Below are 21,702 nucleotides of genomic sequence, written 5' to 3' on the forward strand. Positions count from 1 at the left end.
CTAATAGAAGCAGTGCAAGAATCTCTTTTACCTCTGCCAGTGGCTACTGTCAATCTATTGGTCTTTGTCTCCCCCCAAGCTAGCAGTTTTCCGACCCACCTAACACTGCCTCGATAGCATCAGCAAATATTCTTGCACCCTTTCTATTTAAGTGTATCCCATCCCTGTAGAAGCAATCTCTCCTGTTAACAAGTACAGTCCAGGCTGAAAAAAATTCTACCCCTTGAGCCTTGCACAATCTTTCCAGGGCCGAATTGATCGACAAGGCTCTCATCATATACTCCCTCCTATCGTGTCTGGGCAGAATTGCAGACACTTTCAAATTCAACCCTAATTCTCGGCTTTTGTTCAACAGTGACCTGTACTTTCCGTACAGTTCTGTAGTTTCCGAAGATTTCAGTGGCAAAGACCTATAGAAAAAAAAATGAGGAGCATTGTGGTGAATTTACAGCTGAATTGGGGTATAGGTTTAAGTGAGAGGGGTTACATTTTGTGCTAGTTGAAATAAGTTACTTTATGGGCATTCTGGGTAAGTTAAGCTTGAGTAGGGAGAGAGAGAGAGAGACCGAAGGCTGTGGAGAACAGATAGAAATAAGGGAACAATTGGGAAAGTGACCCCCGTGAAGATCAGGGAGGACAGGCCCCACCAGGAGAAGAGGGGGGAGCAGGGGGAGAAGGTGGAAACCTGTATACTCCCTCCCACGCCAGGGGATGGGGATTTAAAGAAACAAGGTTAGGGCACCCGGTTTAGATCGCCAAATGGCAGAAGGTCAGATTCAGGATGCGGTTCCTAACAAATCAACTGGGGGACTAGAAGGTCATTATATTAGTTGGTATATGTCATTCTTCAGTTGTATTTACAGTTCTTCCATTTAGTTTTGGTGGGTAATCTTACATTACTACTCGGCCCAATGTGGGTAGTAAGTTCTGGTTCTTCAGACATGAGGCTGATTTAGGACATATCCATCATCAGGACATATCCATCATTTCTGGGTGCTCAATTGTCGATAGTGGCACTATTCCCTTAGGTTCCTTGCTGCTCTTTTCTTGCTCGTTTGGTGCGGGTCTATGGTCTGCTTTGTTAATCTTCGGTATCGCCCATAGTCGTTTCACGTGCGTGGTCGGCCTTCAGGACGACATATACAGCTTTTCGAAGGACCAGTGGTGGTCCTCCACGAAAAACAACGCCCAATGATGAGCACTATATACTCCTACAGACCAAGAGGGACCCACACCAGACAGCGGGATCCATTGCAAACCAGCTGCACAGGAGCATAGGACACAGATATCGCGCTTTACTGTGACCAGCGACTCTGTAAAGGTGGACTGTCTGCCCGACGGCCAGTACGCTGTGTCCCTTTAACATCTGCCCATCGGAGACACCGTTTGAAGTGGTGCATCGAACACAAGGACTGGACAGCAGGGCAATGGGGTAAGGTACTCTTTACTGATGAGAGTAGATGCAGTCTAAGCAGCGATTCTGGATGTCAGCTAATCTGGCGAGAGGTTGGCACATGGTATAACCCAGCAAACATCACAGAAAGGGATCGATATGGCGGTCGAGGTGTTCTCGTCTGGGGAGACGTGACCTTGGATGGACGTACACAACTCCAGATACTGGAAGGCGGTACTGTAACCGCTGCGCGCTACTGTACTGAGGTAATCCTTCCCCATGTGCGTCTATTCCGAGGTGCCATTGGCCTCGAGTTCGTGTTTATGGATGATAATGCTACACCCCATCGCTCTGCAGCTGTTTATATGCTTTTGGAAAGTAAGGATATTGTTCGTATGGATTAGCCTGCCCGTTCCATGATCTAAATCCCATTAAACACATATGGGACGCTCTGGGAAGAAGCCTAGCGGCACGTCCACACCCACCAGAAAAAGTTCACCAGCTGAAGATAGCGCTGACAGAGGAATGGACTGGACGATGTTACCGTAAGAACTTATCAACAACAGCGTTATAACTATGATAGGCGGTGCAAAGCCTGCATCGACATTAGAGGTGGCCATATCTCCTACTCAGGACCACCTCTTCCCTTTGTTCCATCTTTGTCAATGATTCATCTGTATCATGGCAGCCAGTGCCATGTTGCCATTTTTGAATAAAGTCCCTCTGTACCGTTTTGTTTCCGTTGTTGTTTCGTTCCTCATTTCTGTACCTCACGAGGTTCCTTTGGTATGCTTTTTCCATCTCCAGGCCACACCTATGAGAAGTTACAGGTGAAAACCAGACTGGTCCTTAAGTTTTGCGCACCAGTGTAGTTAGTAGAATATTTCTCTGGATGGTGTCAAGAATTCTTTTGTTAACGACTATAACTGCCGTGGTAAACCATACTGGCGAGCCGTAAGTTATTGCCAGGATAAAAATCACTTTGTTGTAGAGTGCCATAGTGTACCATAAATAACACCAGATACCTCGTAACCTCCGAGACCCCGCTTTTTAGGATTTTCTGTTCTCCCAATAGCAGCAGTGCAAGGATCACTTTCCTCACTGTTTGCAGCTACTCTGTTAATCTCCTAGCCTGTGCAGTCTCATCATCGTTAATAAGCAGTTACCAGGCTGGAAAAATCCAGTCATGAACCTTGCCTAATCTCTGTCTCATGTACCCAATTGATTGACAAGGCCCTTATCATGTACACTCTCTATCTTATTGTGTCTGGGCAGAATTGCAGGTAGTTTCCAATGCCCTGTATTTTTTATATGTCCAATCTGATATTCTTTTTCACAGATTTTATAATTTTGAATCTCCAATTTTTGGTCTCGTTTGGCATTACCTCTTTGCCACATTTTATTTGTTCCCTCTGTCATATTATTTGTAAACTTTATTTGTTGCCTCTATCATACACACCAGTGCACGCACACACGCGCAATTGTATTAGCTGTAAATTGTTTTTTTTTTTATCCGGAGGAAGAAGCAAAACAACCACAAATTGTTTTATGGTTGGTTTGCCTTTTTTATGTGATTAAAAATACTCGAATTTAGGGATAAAACGTTGCCATTCTCTCCTGAGACTGATCGGCTTAATTACGGCGTGGAAAACGCTCATAAAAATTCCTCGATTAATTTATGGGATTCGAATCTGGATCTTTTCCACACGGTGTGATGAACGAGGATTATAACCACGTGCTACCTGCAGGACACTAGAAAGGGACAGAGAATCGTTGTAAATAGAAGACCTAGAGTTGCCACCTTTGAACGGGAGATGATTTGAGTTGGAGATGAGGAGTGAAAACGACCCTGAAATTGGTTTACTTAAAATAAAGATTTCTGGAAGGATTTCTTTTATGATAACTCTTTATTGGTATCAATTTCTCACTTCCACCTTAGGATCTTATGAACACCATAATTTAAAACAGGAATCAGCACATAATCGATTGTGATCCAATGAAATAAAAGTATAATATAATTTCCTGGAAAATGCCAGAAATCTTATGAATTATTTCCCTAAATTAGATTTTGAGTCTGCTTCACATTTTTACCCTACTTACCTAATATATTTTTTTAAAATAAAAAATTATAACAGTTATACACTAGTGTATTTTATTTAAAATAGAGCTACACCTGTAAAAATGTATTAGGTTGATCGCTTGAACTTGATGGTTTTAAAGTAGTGCATATTGTTGGAACGGCTGCCATCCTTATGTTTAAAACATTACATGATTACAGTATATCATTGAACAATTTTTGTAATTATATGCAGTCTAAAAGTATGTAGAATCAATACATTTTTAAATGATTCTGTTCACTTACTCTTAGGCCTCCTGCAGAATTCATCGGTTTGCTTCTCGTGGTGAGAATCAAGGTTCTTATCCTAACAGATAACTTCTCACCTCTTCTCAGATGAGAAGCTATCTGTGCTCTTGGCGATGTTGCTATTGGCGAATAGCAACTCGAAAATAAATTATATACTTTGTGGTGTTGAATTAAAAACTGTAGATGAAGAGAGGGATCTGGAAGCTATAGTATGGGACAGGCCTGACGTAGCCGAGTGGTCAGGAGCATGAGTGCAGCAGCATGCCCTCTTTGAGTTGACTGGGGTTCAAGCTCGTGACTGCTAAATACGATTAACATTTGTATTGATGATTTATTGTAAACTCCATTGACCTGGTGGTGGTGGTGCCAGAGTATAAACAAAAAATATGAAGTTTTCTGAGCAGTGTAAACAAGCAGCCAGGAAAGCCCATGGTGTCCTATCAATAATTCATTGAACATTATCCTGTAGAGATATGGAGGTCATAGTTCCACTGTATAAAGCAATTCTAAGACCACATTTGGAATACTGTGTTCAAGTATGGAAATCTCATCTGAAAAAAAGACACTGAGCACCTTGAAAGGGTCCAAAGACAAGGCAATTCGCATGGTGAGATCAGCAAAAGGCAGACAATATGAGGAAAGACTCCGCATACGTGGACTTGGCGACCAAGCACCTCAGAGGTGACCTGATTGAGATTTATAAGGATCTGAAAGGGGCTAGCGAAATGAATGAAGGCAGAATTTTTCACTGTTATAGAGAATTCCGGAACTCGCCAGCACAAATTCAAATTACAAGGGTAGAGGTTTAGACTAGATTGTAGAAAGTTTGCTTTTAGCCAGCGAGTTGTTGATTACTGTACAGGTTGTCTTCACAGGTAGTTGACGCTGACAGTTTGAATAAATTCATAGGTTAACTGGATAGTCACCTATGTGAGGAAGGAATCATATAATTTGTATTTTCTTATGCACTGGTTTGTTTTTCTTTCTTTTTTTTTTTTTTTTTCCCCCGACCAGTGCAGCAAAAGCTTGGGAGTTCCTTGCACTACTGTATATGGTTATTACTATTACGACTACTAAAATCAAGTCGAATCTAAATCTATTATATTATAATAGCTTCAGATCGATTATAAGTAAATTTATGTAACTCGATATAATATTTGTATTCACTAATCCAATTCTTTATTTTTCTATGCACTTTACAAGATCCCAATTCATTTTGCCTCTCTATATCGAAAAATAAAATATAAAAAAAATAATTGAATAATCTGATGTCAAGCTCTTGGGAATTAATTTACTACCCAGCAGAGGGCATCTTTAATGTTTTTTTTTTTTTTTTTTTAATTTTAATTTTTATAGTGCAAACGCTGTTGTGATAAACAATAAATCTTTGTTTTTGATTGGAAATGCGAAGTTGTGGGATAGTATAACTCGTAGTAAAGCGTTTGCTTATTAAGTAAACATTGGGATTTGATTTCACTTGTTTTAAATACATTATTTACCTATTTCTTGATCGGTGGATTAGGTTTCTTTTTCTTTTTTATATATAGCTATACTGGTCTTAGAACAGTTAAGTGTTTATTATATAATACAGTATAAAAACTACGTCTTTAATTCATGTCAAAAGAAGAAGCTGTGGATTTGGATTCAAGTGAGTAGGTTTTATCACTTATTTTAAAATCAAATTCTGTTAACCTCTAGAGTGAACACTCAATCAGGGCTCTGCACGATTTTAGTTTGTTGATGGGCTTGCATACTACCCGGGTGACATCGCGAAAAACTCCAAATAGTCGTGAGGCAATTCGACAGTTACAACTGGACCGTTCGAAAATATCACTGGAATCCAGAATTTCGCCTATAGTAAACACATGTAGCCATGATGAAAGCCGTTGTGTAGAATAAATTCAAGTAGAGAAAGTATGGTTGCAGGATAGATGTGTGAAGTTTACCTTCAGCCAGCGCATGGTCGATTGTCGGAACAAAACTTCTGTTGTTGGAGGTGGGTAGTTTAAATAAATTCAAGGAAGAACTAGACAGACTATTGGAGGCGATCGACAGGTGATGTGGGAAGTTATTTTTATTTTTGCTGATGCTTTATAAGCTTGCTTTTTGCTATGGCCTCTAAGACGAAGGAGAATTTCCAGCTTTATTGTAATTTTGAACCTCTTAACCAGCAATTAAAATGTGCAGATTAAACGAGTTTGCGATATACTTTACAAACATTTTAAATTGATAATGTAGAATTTCATTGGTGGCACCTGGTCCATTGTCAGTGGACCCAGCAATAACAGGTATTTATTTTCTGGAAGGCTGATAGCTCAGAAAGACTTGACTTGTATTTTGACAGTGACCTGCACTCCTACTGGGTATAACAGATTTCAGTGTTGATGATAATTTGCTGACTTACATCAAGGGGGTTCCTTTTTTCTTTGATTACATGACTGTTGATAAAATAAGAACACAGTTATTATGAGAGATTTAAAAAAAAAAGCAAAATGTGCTTATGTAAATGGTAGGAAGGCAGTAGTAACAGTTATTCATTCATCACTCAGGCCCTGTATGCACCACACTTTCATAATACAAATTTATGCCTCCTAAGTGGTGTCAATTCCCAAATCACACCATGTGTGGTGTGTGGCACATTCCATAAACATGCAGACTTCTCTTGTAAACTGAACCACTTTTGTTTCGGTTTATAAGAGGTGTCAATTTCAGTGAGTCATAGATGACAGATTAACTTTGGTGTGTAATAGGTGGAATAGGACCAGGGTATGTCTGCCAGGGGCAAAGGTTGATGACGTTGTAGAGCGGATATCATCTTTTAAGGGCACAAAAGGTGATATAGTTGTACACGTTGGCACTAATGATATTAAGAGTAGGAGACCGGCGGAATTACTTAGCAAGTACAGGTCACTGTTGAAAAAAAGCCGTGAATTAGGGTTGAAATTGAAAGTGTCTGCAATTCTGCCCAGACACGATAGGAGGGAGTATATGATGAGAGCCTTGTCGATCAATTCGGCCCTGGAGGGATTGTGCAAGGCTCAAGGGGTAGAATTTTTTTCAGCCTGGACTGTACTTGTTAACAGGAGAGACTGCTTCTACAGGGATGGGATACACTTAAATAGAAAGGGTGCAAGAATTTTTGCTGATGCTGTCGAGGCAGTGTTAGGTGGGTCAGAAAACTGCTAGTTGGGGGGATACAAGGACTAATAGATTAACAGTAGCCACTGGCAGAGGTGGAAGTGATTCTTGCACTGCTTCTATTGAAATGAGCAGAAGCCTGAAAAACAAGATGCAGGATATTTCAGAGACTGCTGGTAGTCATTGCGGTACAAGTAAACACATGGGTTGTGTTAGGGTAGCTAAGAATAGAAACAGGTGCATGTATACCTGCGTGTACACCAATGCTAGGAGTTTGGTAAATAAATTTGATGAATTTGAGGTATTGCTCAAAACATCAAAGGCAGATATTGTTGGGATATCAGAGACGTGGTGTCACACAGATATAAGTAATGCGGAACTGGAATTTGGGGAATACAATGTGTATAGGAAGGATAGACAGGACAGGAGGGGAGGAGGGGTTATGCTATTAATTAAGAAACACATAAAGTCCAAGGAAGTGAAGCCAGTCGACATCGATGGACAGGGCAGTGTCGAGTCAGTTTGGTGTGACATAAGCATAGGGAAATCAAAATTGAGAGTAGGAGTGTGCTATAGGCCTAATGACTCTGATGAGTATAATAAGATATTGTACAGGGAAATAGAGTGGGCCAGTAAATCAGAGAGTCTTATAATGGGGGATTTTAATTTCCCAGATATTGACTGGAATTTGTGGGTTGGTCACTCGCACACTAGCAAGGCTTTTGTGGATTTATTGGATGATTGTTTTCTACATCAGCATGTTCGTGAGGCAACAAGAGGGAGCAATACTCTTGATCTGATTATCAGTAGTGATTCTTCATGCATTAAGAATCTGCAGATAAATGAACCACTAGGTGGCAATGATCACAGTGTGTTGAAGTGGGATTTACTCAAGGAGGTAACTACCATCAGAGGTAAAGGGAAGGGTTTTTGTTTTCGTAAAGGCGACTATGGTGGTCTGAGACAGTATTTAAATTCTATACAGTGGGACCAATTGATGATGTTACCAACAGCAAACTCAAAATGGGAAGCATTCAAGGAACTAATCTTGGAGGCTACCAGGCTTTACATACCAACTAAGAAATATTGTTCAAGGTTTAGGCCTAAATGGTTGTCAGATGAACTAATGAGACATGTGGCAGAGAAAAAAAATGCATGGGATACATACAAATTAATGGGTGACATGGAAGCCTATGATAGATATAAGTTGGTCTGTAACCAAGTCACAAAGGAGATTAGGCAGGCAAAGGCAGACTACGAAAAATCCTTGGCAAAGGGTGCAAAGAAAAACAGAAAAGAGTTCTTTACATATTTGAACTCGAGAAGGAAAGGGATGAATCAGATTGGTCCACTGGATATTGATGGTTCAACAGTTGAGGATCCTGCTCAGGTGGCTAACAAACTAAACGAGTATTTTGCATCTACATTCACGCATGAGGAGTTATTCGGGAAGGAGAATGATGTAGGTAAAGTGAACATTGGCAGTGAGCTGGATGATTTTGTAATAACTGAGAGGAAAGTGGAGGAGAGATTGTTGAGGATAAACATAAAAAAGGCACCTGGGGTGGATGGGATCTATCCAGTTATATTAAAGGAGGCAGCAAAGGAAGTATGCAAACCCCTAGCCATAATTATGAGAGCTTCTTTGGACTCAGGGGAGGTACCCATAGACTGGAGATGTGCAAATGTAACCCCAATTCACAAAGGAAGATCAAAGGCTGACACAAGTAATTATAGACCTGTTAGTTTAACTTCTGTTCCAGGTAAATTAATGGAGGCACTGGTTAAAGAAGCACTGCAGGATCATCTAGACAAAAATTCAGTTATAGCTCAGACGCAGCATGGTTTTGTTAAGGGCAGGTCTTGCCTGACCAATTTGATTGGATACTATGATGTAGTCACAAAAGAACTGGATGCAGGGAATAACTTTGATATTATATATTTGGATCTTAGAAAGGCTTTTGATACTGTTGCACATGGAAGACTGCTGCACAAATTGGAGCAGTGTGGCATTGGAGGCAAATTGCTGCTATGGATAAGGGGATGGTTGAGTGGCAGAAGACAGAGAGTGGTAATCAATGGACACTGCTCAACGTGGACTAATGTTATTAGTGGAGTTCCTCAAGCTTCAGTGTTGGGTCCGTTGTTGTTTTCGGTGTTTATGAATGATATTGATGATGGTACATCAAGTTTAATGTCCAAGTTTGCAGATGATACCAAGGTTGGCAGGGTCGTTAAGGACACTACTGACGCTATGCTTCTGCAACAGGATCTGGAAAGGTTGAACAGATGGGCTGAGAGGTGGCAAATGAAGTTTAACATTGACAAATGTAAAGTACTACATATGGGAAACAGTAACCCCAGAGCAACGTATCAACTCTGCGGTACTACACTGACAGTGGTGGAGAATGAAAAGGACCTGGGGGTAATTGTGCAGGCAGATATGAAGTTCTCTGAGCAGTGCAGACGAGCTGCAAGAGTAGCTCATGGTGTCTTGTCAATGATATACAGGAATTTTTCTAGCAGGGATAAGGAGGTGATTATTCCCTTGTATAAGGCAATGGTTTGGCCACATCTTGAGTACTGTATACAGGTCTGGAGGCCTCATTTCAAGAAGGATGTAGAGCTGCTGGAACGGGTACAGAGAAGGGCAACAAGATTAGTGAATGGAACAAAGGGTTGCTCTTACGAAGAAAGGCTTAAGTTTTGCAAATTACAGAGTCTGGAGACTAGGCACCGGCGAGGTGATCTGATAGAGGTGTATAAGGCTTTGAATGGTTTGAGCATGCTCAATGCCAATGGGATTCTTCATCTTGCTCAGAATAATCACCTTAGAGGGCATAAATTCAAATTGAGGAAGGACGGATGTCGGATAGATGTGCGGAAATTTGCCTTTGGCCAGCGGGTGGTTGGTTGGTGGAACCGACTTCCATCATTTGTTGTTGAAGTTGATAGCCTAAACAAATTTAAAGCTCAACTGGACAGGTATTTCGAACGAACGGAGGGGTGAAATGGGAGTGGGGTTTTTTTTTTTTTTTTTTGGCTGATGCTGAATAAGCTTGCTTTCTTGCATCATATGCCTCTACTAATGCTAATAGATGCCATATGAGTATTTGTCTTACTTTTGAAATTAACTGGTTTATACAAAGAATGCCTGTATTGCACCAAGATCTAGAAAAATTAGGCTGATGGGATGAGATGGCAGTTTAGTTGAAGTTTAGCATTGACAAATGCAAGGTACTGCATATGGGTAGCAATAACCCCAGATAAATGTATCAACTTTGTGGTACTACACTCAGTATAGTGGAATATGAAAAAGAAAAAGAACTGAGGGTAATTGTGTAGTCTGATATGAAGTTCTCTGAGCAGTGCAGACAGGCTGGAAGGACAGCTCATGGGGGTTTTGTCAATGATATACAGGAAATTTTCTAGTAGGGATAAGAAAATGATTATCCTTTTGTACAAGGCCATGGTTAGGCTGCATCTTAAGAACTGTATACAGGTTTGGAGACCTCATTTTAGGAAGGATTTGAGTCTGCTTGAATGGGTGCCTAGAAAAAAGCAACAAGATTGGTGAAGAGAACAAAGGGGTGCTCTTACCAAGAAAGGCTTCAGTTTTGCAAATTGCAGCAACTGGAAACTAGACAATGAGTAACTTTTTTTTTTTTTAAATTCAGTGAAATGGCTAAAAATTATCTATTTTTTTCATAAAAAAAAATGGATTCTAATAGATGGCACATGAATGATGTATTCCATTAGCGATGCAACCAACATAGGCTCAATGAATTCTCTTAATATATCATCACATTAATATTATTTTTTTAACATTTTTAACAGTGACTACAAATCTGAAAGCTAGTAGTAGTGGCAAATGATGCAAGAGAGCAAGCTTATATAGCATCAGCCAAAAAAAAAAAAAAAAAAAAAAACAGGCACACACACCTCACTCACACTTACCCTTTATTCAAACCATCCACTTCCACAACAACAGATAAAAGCCTATTCCAATAATCAACCACTTGCTGGCTGAAGGTAAACTTTGCACATCTATCCTGTAGTCATCCTTCCTCAACTTAAATTTGTCCCCTCATGTGTAGTCTCAGCAAGAGGAAGAATGTCATTCACATTCATTTTATTCAATCCATTCAAGGCCTTAAACACCTCAATCAGATCTCCCTGCAGGAGCCTAGGCACTAGATGCTGCACCTTGCAACAGTTAAGCCTTTCTAGGTATGAGCACTCTTTTGTTTCCCTTCACCAATCTGGTTGCCCTTCTCTACACTTGTTCCAGCATCTTCTACATCCTTCCTAAAGTAAGACCTCCACATCTGTATACATGATGTATACAGACGTATACATGATGGCCATATCTAGATGTGGCCTAATCATGGCCTTGTGCAAAAGGGATAATCATCTCCTTATCTCTACTAGCAAAGTTTCTGTGTATCATTGACAAAACTCCATAAGCTGTCCTGGCAGCATGTCTGCATTGCTCAGAGAATTTCATATCTGACTACATGATGACCCCCAGTCTTTTTCATTTTATACTACCCTGAGTGTAGTTCCACACAGTTGATAAGTTACTCTGAGATACTGCTACCCATATGTAGTACCTTGCATTTGTCCACTTGAAACTTCAACTATCATTTCTCAGCCCATCAACCTAATTTTTCTAACACTTGTTGCAGTAGTATACTGACTGTTGTTAACCACCCTGTCAACCTTTGTATCATCTGCAAACTTTGATATTAAGCCTGATATACCTTCACCAATATCATTAATAAATATTGAAAACAACAATGGGCCCAGCACTGAACTCTTGGGAACTCCACTGATAACATTAATCCACAAAGAGCAGTACCCATTGATAACCACTCTCTTGTCTTCTTCCGCTTAACCATTCCTTTATCCATAGAAGTACCTTGCCCTTAATGCCACATTTCCCCAGTTTATACAGCAATCTTTTATGTGCAACAGTATCAAAATCCTTCCCGAAACCAAGTATATGATATCAAAATTATTTTTTTGCATCCAGTTCATTGGTCACTACATCATAGTAACCTATCAGATTGGTTAGAGAAGACCACCCCTTAACAAATCCATGCTGTGACAGCGGTATAATTGCATTCGTGTCCAGATGGTCCCGCATTACTTCTTTAACCAGTGATTCCACTATTCTACCTGGAATGGATGTTAAGCTGGCAGGTCAGTAATTACTTGTCACCTTCTGACCCCCCCCCCCCCTTTATGAATTGGGCATATATTCGCAGATCTCCAGTCTGTGTATCATTGACAAGGGACCTCCCCTGAATTTAAGGATGCTCTCATAATTATGGCTAAGGGTTTATTTTAGGGTTTTCTCATAATTATGTCTATGGGACAGTCTTCCAGGAGTTTTGAGTTTGGAATCCTTGGGCTTGCTGCGCCATAGTTATCTGTTCCTGATATTGTCTTTGTAGGGTACTGTTGTCACACAGCTGTGCAGTTCCGTTGCCATTTAGTGTTGGGGTGTCGGCCAGAGTTGGGAGATCAGTAGTTGTTATGGAGGTGGCAGGGATCTTTGTCGTGAAAAGAGGTCCTGAGAAAATTGGGTGAATGCCCTGTAGTATTCTTCTTCCTGTATTATTAGGTGTTCCTGGTTTCAGAGTAGGGAGTGGATCCATGTGACCAGCTGGCGCAGATCTTAATAGATTTCACACTCTTTGATAGTATCAGAAAATATTCTTGTGCCATTTCAATTTAAGTGTATCCCATCCCGTGGAAGCGGTCTCTTCTGTTAAAAAGTACAGATGATGCCAAGAAAATTTCAACCCAATGAGCCTTGCACAATCGCTTCATGGCTGAATTGATTGAGAAAGCTCTCATTACATACTCCCTCCTGTCCTGTCTGGCAGAATTGCAGACAGTTTCAAATTTAACCGTAACTTGTGACTGTTTTTTAACGTTGACCTGTACTTATTAAGTCCCCAGATGTCCTACTCTTAATGTCAGTAGTGCCAATGTGTTCAACAGAGCACAGTTGAAGATATCATCTTTTAAGAGCACCTTTTGTGCTCTTAAAAGATGATATCTCCTGTACAACATCATCAATTTTGCCCCTGGCAGACATACCCTGGTTCTATTCCCTTATCCTTTTTGCACAATATATTTCCTACTACCCTGACAGTAGAGTCGCCGACAACAACTAGCTCCTGTGGGACCAGCGCATTCTACCTTGTGATTGTCGTTCTGTTGCCTGATGATTAAGTGCCAGCTCTGGTGTTGATGTGGGCAGCTGAGAGATTGATGGGCCTCCAGTTTAAATCCTTTCTGTTCATCCATCCTATTCTTCAGGCTCTCATAGAGGCCCACAACAATTCTGAGTTGGCACCTAACATTTTCAATCTTTACATCGAGCACACACAAAGACATCCACCTTGGCAATATCACGTTCCATTCCTTGATAGCTGCACAAACATCAAACAACCAGTACTGTACTTTTCATAAGGTGGTGATTCAGAGAACCCCTTTCTTCCCCAACCATGGCACTCCCACTACCTTAAGCCTTTTGCTTTGCTACTGTGGCCTGTGGTGTATTTTCTGCTCAAATTTTATATAATTAAAAATACTACACTAAACATCCTGATACAGTAATGAGTAAGTTTCCATGCAAAAGTGAAAACACAAGGAATAAGAGAGTGCAAAAAGGTCATACAAAACAGGAGCTATCTCCAAAGAAGTTTTAGGAACAGAATTAGAAATACCATCAATACCTTTAGTTTTGTTATTATTCATGAGATTCTTTTAATACTTTTTCTCTTGGAAGACGTTTTTGGTATAGCAGAGAAGATTTACCATGGTCATCAGTGCAGGTGTTAGCGTAAGATATTAAGCTTGCTTTACCTTTAGTTGTGGATGCAATAGCACCATTTGGGTGTAACAAAGATAGAAATATGGATGAACTGAAGTTGCAGCCAATAGCTTTAACAAAAGATCAAAGGCTCAACTACCTTTCAAACAAGAAACAAGTTTCCTGTTTTTAGCCTTTTCAAAATCAAATTTGGATTTATTAACTTGTTATTAATAAGAGTGTAGGCAGAAACTTTTTAATGCCAAGTCCAGCCAAGGAAAAGAGAAATATAAAACATGATCATCTCACTTTGTATCCTTGTAATGCCAAAAAATATGTGGATGAGAATTGCCATTAACACAAGCTCTGTTAGAGAAGTCACTAAGTTGTGATCTTAGTGACTTGATACTTAGAGATACTTAAAGACCAGTGGCATTCTGTGTACTTTGAGAGGTTGTTTGTGAGACAAGCAAGTGTTAGGTGTGTAGTTAGGATTGTCTGGTATTCTAGTAGATAAACGAACCAGTTGTCTGTGAAGTCATTAGTAATAGCGGAAGTCTAAGTGTTCCTATCAGCTGTATCTATTCAACTAAAAAATCGAAAGCAGTGTGAATTGTAAACATTAAAATCGCCAAGGAAAATTACTTCACTTTTTGGAAAGTTATATTGGAGAAAGAAAGTAAGTTCTGAATGATTTGTAGAGTGAGGAGCGTGATGGAGGCAACAAATGAATTTGACAGATTGGTGCTAAAGAGATTTTAAGCTGCAGAAGAAGAAAATATATTCCAGATTAGAAACTATCTGACAAGGAATATTAGAGCATACATAATTACATGTATTGCCTTTAAAGCAGAAGGAATCATAGAGCAAATAATTAGGAGACATGAGATGAGTGATGGTCGAGATAAGTGATAATTGAGATTCTGTTAGAAAAGTAAGCTTAGCAGATTGCAGATGGAAATCTACATCATTCAGATTAGTTCTGTAACCATGTACAGGTAATCCTTGTATAAAGCGGAGGTTAGGTTCCAGAAATATCACGCGTTATAGAAATCTCGTTATATGAGGTCCAGGTTTTATACAAAAGTAGGATTAGGTTCCGTAGTGTTTTTTTAATTATAAAAACAACAATGACATTCAACAAAAACATATTTTATTCATTCAAGAATTCATGTAACTAACTATTTAAGAAATACATAGCATAAAATTATAAAAATTAGGAATTGTACCTAAATTTAATTGCACATAATGCATAAAATTCAAAATTAAAGAAATGGATATTTTAATCGTCATCACTGTCTTCAGAAAAAATATTTCGTAGATATTCTTTATTTACGAGTGGCCGGATATCGTTATCACTTGAAATATCTTCGACGACATTTGTATAATTCTCACTAGGTACTTCAGCTGGTTTTCTTATCAAAAAGTCGGTAATAAGACCTTGCGTAACCACTATGATGCAATTTTTTTATTAAGTTCATAGTATGGAGCTAAACAACTGTCCAATTGTCTTTTGAATTTTTCCGAGCGCTCTGTTGAGGGATCATTATCCATAAAATAACTTCCTAACTTTTGTGCCAAATTTAATCTTTCTGCTAATTTCTTTAGACTGAACTCTTTAACGGACTCAGCACAATCAGAATCTTCAGTAGAACTTTCCTCACCATTTGTATTTGGTTTGCCGTCTTCTATTAATTGAACCAATTCCTTATCATTTTAATCTGTTTCTTCATCAATTAATTCATGAATTTCATTTTCAACCATATCAGAAAATCCCTCGCCATCACAAGTGTGTGCCAGGTGCCTAAAATTTTGATTAAGGACGACACTAGGCCATATTTTTTTCCAGCAACCTTTCAGTGTAGAGGGTTTTAACTCCTTTACACATAGAGAAGTAATTTTTAAATAATTAAATATTGAAAACTCTTTCCACACTTGAGGCAGTGTCATGTTTGGATTAGATTCCATTTTTTCCAAAATTAATTCGAATGTTTGATGAATATAATACGCTTTAAATGTTGAAATTATCCCTTGATCAAGGGGTTGAATAAGTAACATATTAGGTAGGAAATAAATTATTTTAATATACGGATGGGCTACATTTTTCGATGCCATTATCTAAAATTAGTAAAATTTAAAGTCTATATTCTTTTTCTTTGTGTATCTTTCTATATCAGGCACAAACCAGTTAAAAAACTGATTTTCAAATTGCTAGCTGTAAGCCATGCCTTTTTGTTGTCTCTCCAATAAACAGAGAGGGTGGACTTTTCAATTGCTTTCATAGCACGAGGATTTATAGATCAGTTAATTAACATTGGTTTTGTCATGTAATCACCTGACGCATTACTACAAAACAGTAGAGTAACTCTATCTTTAGAAACTTTTAATCCAGGGGCTGTTTTTTCAATTTGGCAATTTTCGAAATGCGTTTTGGCATTTTTTTTCCAGTTTAACCCAAATTCGTCTGCATTGAATACCTGGTCTGCACTATATCCACCTTCAACGATTTTTAAAAGTTCTGGGAATTTTCAGGCAGCATCTATGTCTGCTGATGCTGATTCTCCTTGGAGCTGAAGATTTTGCAAAGAAAATTGCTTTTTAAAATTTTTGAACCAGCCCTTACTGGCACAAAATTCATGCTGAGAGCTTTCTTCTGAAAAATCTTGTTCAAGTTCTTATAAATATTGATAAATTTTGAGGGCTTTTTGTTTAATAAGGTTTCCACTCAAAGGCATTTTCTTGTGAGTGCAATCTTCAATCCAAACCATTAGAGATTTCTCCATTTTTTTTCCCATTAAAATATTGCATACATGAGCAACACGCTTTGCACTTATCGTTGAACAAGCAATAAAACTATCTCTGATTTTCTGCTCATTTTGTTTGATTGTATGAATTGTTGATTCATTTGAATTCAAAGTCCTTGCAACAACTTGCTTTTCTCCATTTTTCAACCGATCAAAGATTTTAATTTTTTCTTTGAGAGAAATGAATTTTCTTTTCAATGTTGGTTTTTTTCCCTTCTTTTGCAGTTTTGGTGGCCATTACTATAAAAAATAAATTTTTTATTTGCCAAGGAGTATTCCCTGAATAACTCACTATTTATAACTACTTGCACAACAGTTAACTCTTTATAAGATAAAAAATTGGCACTACACAAAAAATATTGTATGTATGTATTTGTGTGTTTCTCCTTATGTAAATTCGGTTCTGGCAACTACACCCGTTATACGAGCAGACACAAATTTAACGAACATAAAGTTTGATTTTTAAGTCGCGTGATAAAAGTGTGTGAAAAGAAGCCATACAACAATTTGTAGATTGTGTTATATCGAAACCACGACTGTGTCATACAAGGGTAGCCACAATTTATAAACCGCATTATATCGAAACCACGTATAGGTACCACGTTATATGAGGGTTACCTGTATATATGTGAAATGAATTAGGAAGTTTTATTCTATTCACACAATAAAGTTCTTCCATTTGAGTATTCATACATTGATGTAAAAGACATTGGGGAGAACATTATATGAATGGTGAAATTTTCAAGATATGATGTACACATATACAGCAACCATAGCACACAATACCTTGAGATAACTAGTTACCTTGCACTTTTTGGGAAGTTTTATTCTTTTCACACAAAGTTCTTCCATTTGAGTATTCTTACATTGATGTAGATGAGGTAAAAGACATTGGGGACATTATGAATGGTGAAATTTTTAGATATAATGTACACAGCGCACAGAACTTGAAATAACTAGTATCCCTGCATATGCACTATTTAGACTCCAGTTATGGCTGACAAAGTAAATCAGCAAGAATATGCACTAGTTGATTTGGCTGCCTCTACGTTACGACTAGCTTTGACCTATGGGACCATCTAATTGGAAAAATTAGATAGTCAAACAGATTAATGGTTTTCACTTGCTTGTGAAAGCCATTTTAAAGTTATACTCTTGAAATGTAAGGAATATTAGATCTTTCTGCAGTGCACATCGTAATCTTAAAAGATGCAAATCATTCTACACGGTCATAACCGTAATATTAAAAAATGGCTATAGAGTTTTTAATGGTAAAAAATAATAAGATAATAAACAAATAAGTAAGAATAAAGAACCAAATACCTAATATGAATTTTATCAGTACATGTCTGCTTATTATTATTATTTTTTTTTTACATTGTAACACCATTGTTATATTGTTCTTTCCTTATGAGATTGTCTTATCAGAAGAGGTATGCCTTTGAAGATTTGTTTAGGGTATGCTTCTTGGTTGCCTTTGGCCACTGCATTGAATAAAAATAACAGCATTTTGCAGCTTGTGATCACTCCTGTCCAAATAGTAGCTGTTTTCTTTGGTTGGGAAACTTTAAAATCAACAAATTTCATAGTTGTAATGTTTAGGGACCATATTTCCCCAATTTGCAGACTGAAAGATTGCATTCTCACAATGATTATCTTATCAGCAAAAAGATTTTATCAGTTAGCATTAGCATTAGTAGAGCCATATGATGCAAGAAAGCAGGCTTATACAGCATCAGCAAAAAAGAAAAAAAAAAACCTCATTTCACCCATCCATTTGTTCCAAATTTTTGTCTAGTTCTGCCTTGAATTTATTTACGCTGTCAACTTCCACAATGACAGATGGAAGTTTGTTCCAACAATCAACTACCTGCTGGCTAAAGGAAAATTTCAGCACATCTATTTGACAACCGTCTTTCCTCAATTTCAGTTTATGCCTCCCCCCCCCAGGTTTGTAATCTGAGCAAGAGGAGAAACCCATCAGCATTGAGCTTGCTCAATCCATTCAAGGCTTTATACACCTCAATCAGATCACCTCGCAGTGCCTATTATCCAGATGCTGCAATTTACAGAACTTAAAACTTTTCTTTGTAAGAGCACCCCTTTGTTCCCCTCACCAGTCTTGTCGCTCTTCTCTGTACTCATTCTAGAAACTCTACATCCTTCCTAAAATGAGGCTTCCAGACCTGTATGCAGTACTTAACATGTGGCCTGACCACTGCCTTATGTAAAGGGATAATCACCTCTTTATCCCTTCTTGCAAAAATCCTGTATATCATTGACAAGACCCCATGACCTACTCTGGAAGCCTGTCTGCACTGCTCAGAAAACTTCATATCTGACTGCAAAATTACCCCCAGGTTTCTTTCATTCTTCACTACCCAAGTGTAACACCACCCAGTTGGTATATATCTCTGGGGTTACTGAAATCCATATGCAGTACTTTGCATTTGTCAATGTTAAACTTCAGTTACCAAATCTCAGCCCATCTACCCAACTTTTCCAGATCCTATTGCAGCAGATACTGTCATTACTGTACATTACAATCCTCCCAACCTTTGTATCATCTGCATACTTGGACATTAAGCTTGATATACCTTCATCAATATCATTGATAAATATACAAAACAACAGGCGCCTCCATAACCAGGTGGGCAGGAGCAGCAGTGTGTAGCACACGCTTCTTGATTAGACTAGGGTTCGAGCCTGTGACCACCAAATATGGAGGATGTGGAAAGGTAAGGGAATGGCCACCGCATATCCCTGGAGCAATATGGCCTTAGTTGTTAATGCTCCTAAAAAACCAAATAACAACAACAAAACAACAATGGGCCCAACACCGAACTCATAGGGACATCACTAATAACATTAGTCCACGAAGAGCAGTATCCATTGATTACCACTCTCTGCCTTCTCCCACTCAACCAACCTTTTATCCATTGTAGCAACTTGCCATACTGCTCCAATATGTACAGTAGTCTTCCATGTGCAACAGTGCGGAAGCTTTCCTGAAATCCAAGTATATGATATCAAAATTATTTTTTGCATCCAGTTCCTTTGGGACCACTCTGTAGTATCCAATCAAATTGTTCAGACAAAACTTCCCCTTAACAAACCCCTTCTGTGGCTGAATTATTACTGCTGTCTTGTCTAGATGATCCTGCAGTGCTTCTTTAACCAGTGACTCCATTATTTTCCCTGGAACAGAAGTCAAACTAATAGGTCTGTAGTTACTTGTGTCACTCTTTGCGAATTGGAGATGTCTTTGCACATCTCCAGTCCGTGAGGACTTTCCCTGAGTCCAAGGATGCTCTCATAATTATGGCTAAAGGTTTGCTTACTTCCTTTGCCACCTCCTTTAATATAACTGGATAGATCCCATCCACCCCAGGTGCCTTTCTTATGTTTAACTTCAACAATTTCTCCTCCACTTTGCTTTCAGTCATAAAATAATTTTACTTCCTGTTAGAGGTTTGATAAACGTCTAGCCCTCTCCTCCTTGAATGACTCCTCATATGTGAATGTAGATGCAAAATACTCATTTATTTTGGCGGCTATCTGAGAATGATCATTTACAGTCAAACCATTGATATTAAGCAGACCAATCTGATTCATCCCTTTCCTTTTAGAGTTTATATAAGTAAAGAAATCTTTGCTGTTTTATTTTGCGTCCATTGCCAAATATTTCTCATATTCTGCCTTCGCTTGCCTAACCTCCTTTGTGACTTAATTACAGACTAGCTTATATATACCACAGGTTTCAGTGTTGCCTGATAATTTATATGCATCCCATGCATTTCTCTTCTCTGCCTCGAGTCTCATTAGTTCATCTGACATCCATTTGTGCCTAAACCTGTAACAGTATTTATTAGTTGGAACAAAAAGCCTAGTAGCTTCCAAGGTTACTTCCTTGAATGTTTCCCATTTAGAGTTTGCTGTTGGTAACATCAAAAGTTGGTCCAGCTGTATAGAACTTAAATCTCTGAGACCACTGTAGTCACCTTATGAAAGCAAAAACCATTCCCTTTACCCCTGATGGTAGTTAAATCTTTAAGTAAATCCCACATCAGTACACTATGATCACTGCAACCTAGTGGTTCCTTTATCTGTAAATTCTTAATGCATGAATAATCACTGCTGATAATGAGATGAAGAGTGTTACTCCCTCTGGTTGCCTCTCTGACATGCTGCTGCTGTAGAAAAAAATCATCCAGTAAATCCACAAAAGCCTTGCCAGTGACGAACCCAGTAGTTCCAGTTGATATATCTGGGAAGTTAAAATCCCCCATTATTAGACACTCTGATTTACTGGCCCATTCTATTTTTCTGTATAATTGTTTATTGTACCCATCATTGTCATTAGGCCTATAACAGACTCCTACTCTCATTTTTGCTTTCCCAGTGCTTATGTCAAACCAAACTGACTCAACATTGCAGTGTCTGTCTATGTCAACTAGATTCACTTCCTTAGATTTTGTGTGTTTCTTAACTAACAATGTAACCCCTCCTCCTTTCCTATCCTTTCTGTACACATTGTGCTCCCAAATTCCAATTCTGCATTCCTTATATCTGTGCGATACCATGTCTCTGATATCTCAACAATATCTGGCTTTGATGTCTTGACCAGCACTTCAAATTCATCAAATTTATTTACTATACTCCTAAGAACAGGTACATGCAAGTACACTTTATACATGTACCTAGGCACCTCCATAGCCAGGTGGGAAGGAGCAGCAGTGCGTAGCACATGCTTCTTGATTAGACCGGGGTTCGAGCCCGTCACCACCAAATACGGAGGATGCGGAAAGGTCAGGGAATGGCCACCGCATATCTCGGAGCAATATGGCCTTAGTTGCTAATGCTCCTAAAAAAAAAAAAAAAAAAAACAAAACCAAATAACAAATAAATACATGTACCTGTTCTTACTTTTAGTTACTCTAACACAGCCCATGCATTTACTTCTTTCATGACTCTTTATTTTTTTTGTTTCTGGAGAAGCAAAGGAGTGCCTTTTCTCTTTTAAGTTGAACAGCTTTCATTACATTTGTGAGCAAGTATAGTTTTCAGAGCTTGTAAGGCACTTAAACTGATGAATCATTTTGGTAATCAGGTAGACTGTTTCTTAACTGATAGTGATGTTTTTTTTTTGCTTATTTTCATTATTTGATTTTGT

General features: G+C 38.6%; 1 protein-coding gene across 3 annotated transcripts in view; it reads left to right on the forward strand.

Annotated features, from left to right (window-relative positions):
- Window positions 1-5,093: 5,093 nt before the first annotated feature.
- Window positions 5,094-21,702, forward strand: part of LOC150078166 (ankyrin repeat and SOCS box protein 13-like) — a 67,842-nt gene continuing 51,233 nt past the window's right edge. For all 3 annotated transcript variants that reach the window (XM_090384696.1, XM_090384695.1, XM_090384694.1), the window contains exon 1: window positions 5,094-5,406. In XM_090384696.1, the coding sequence (XP_090240822.1) occupies window positions 5,373-5,406 (34 nt within the window). In that variant the 5' untranslated portion in view covers window positions 5,094-5,372. The remainder of the gene's footprint in view (window positions 5,407-21,702) is intronic.

The sequence above is a fragment of the Mastigoproctus giganteus genome, chromosome 11 (genome assembly GCF_048544385.1).
Source record: "Mastigoproctus giganteus isolate SK-2022 chromosome 11, ASM4854438v1, whole genome shotgun sequence".
NCBI lineage: Eukaryota > Metazoa > Arthropoda > Arachnida > Uropygi > Thelyphonidae > Mastigoproctus > Mastigoproctus giganteus.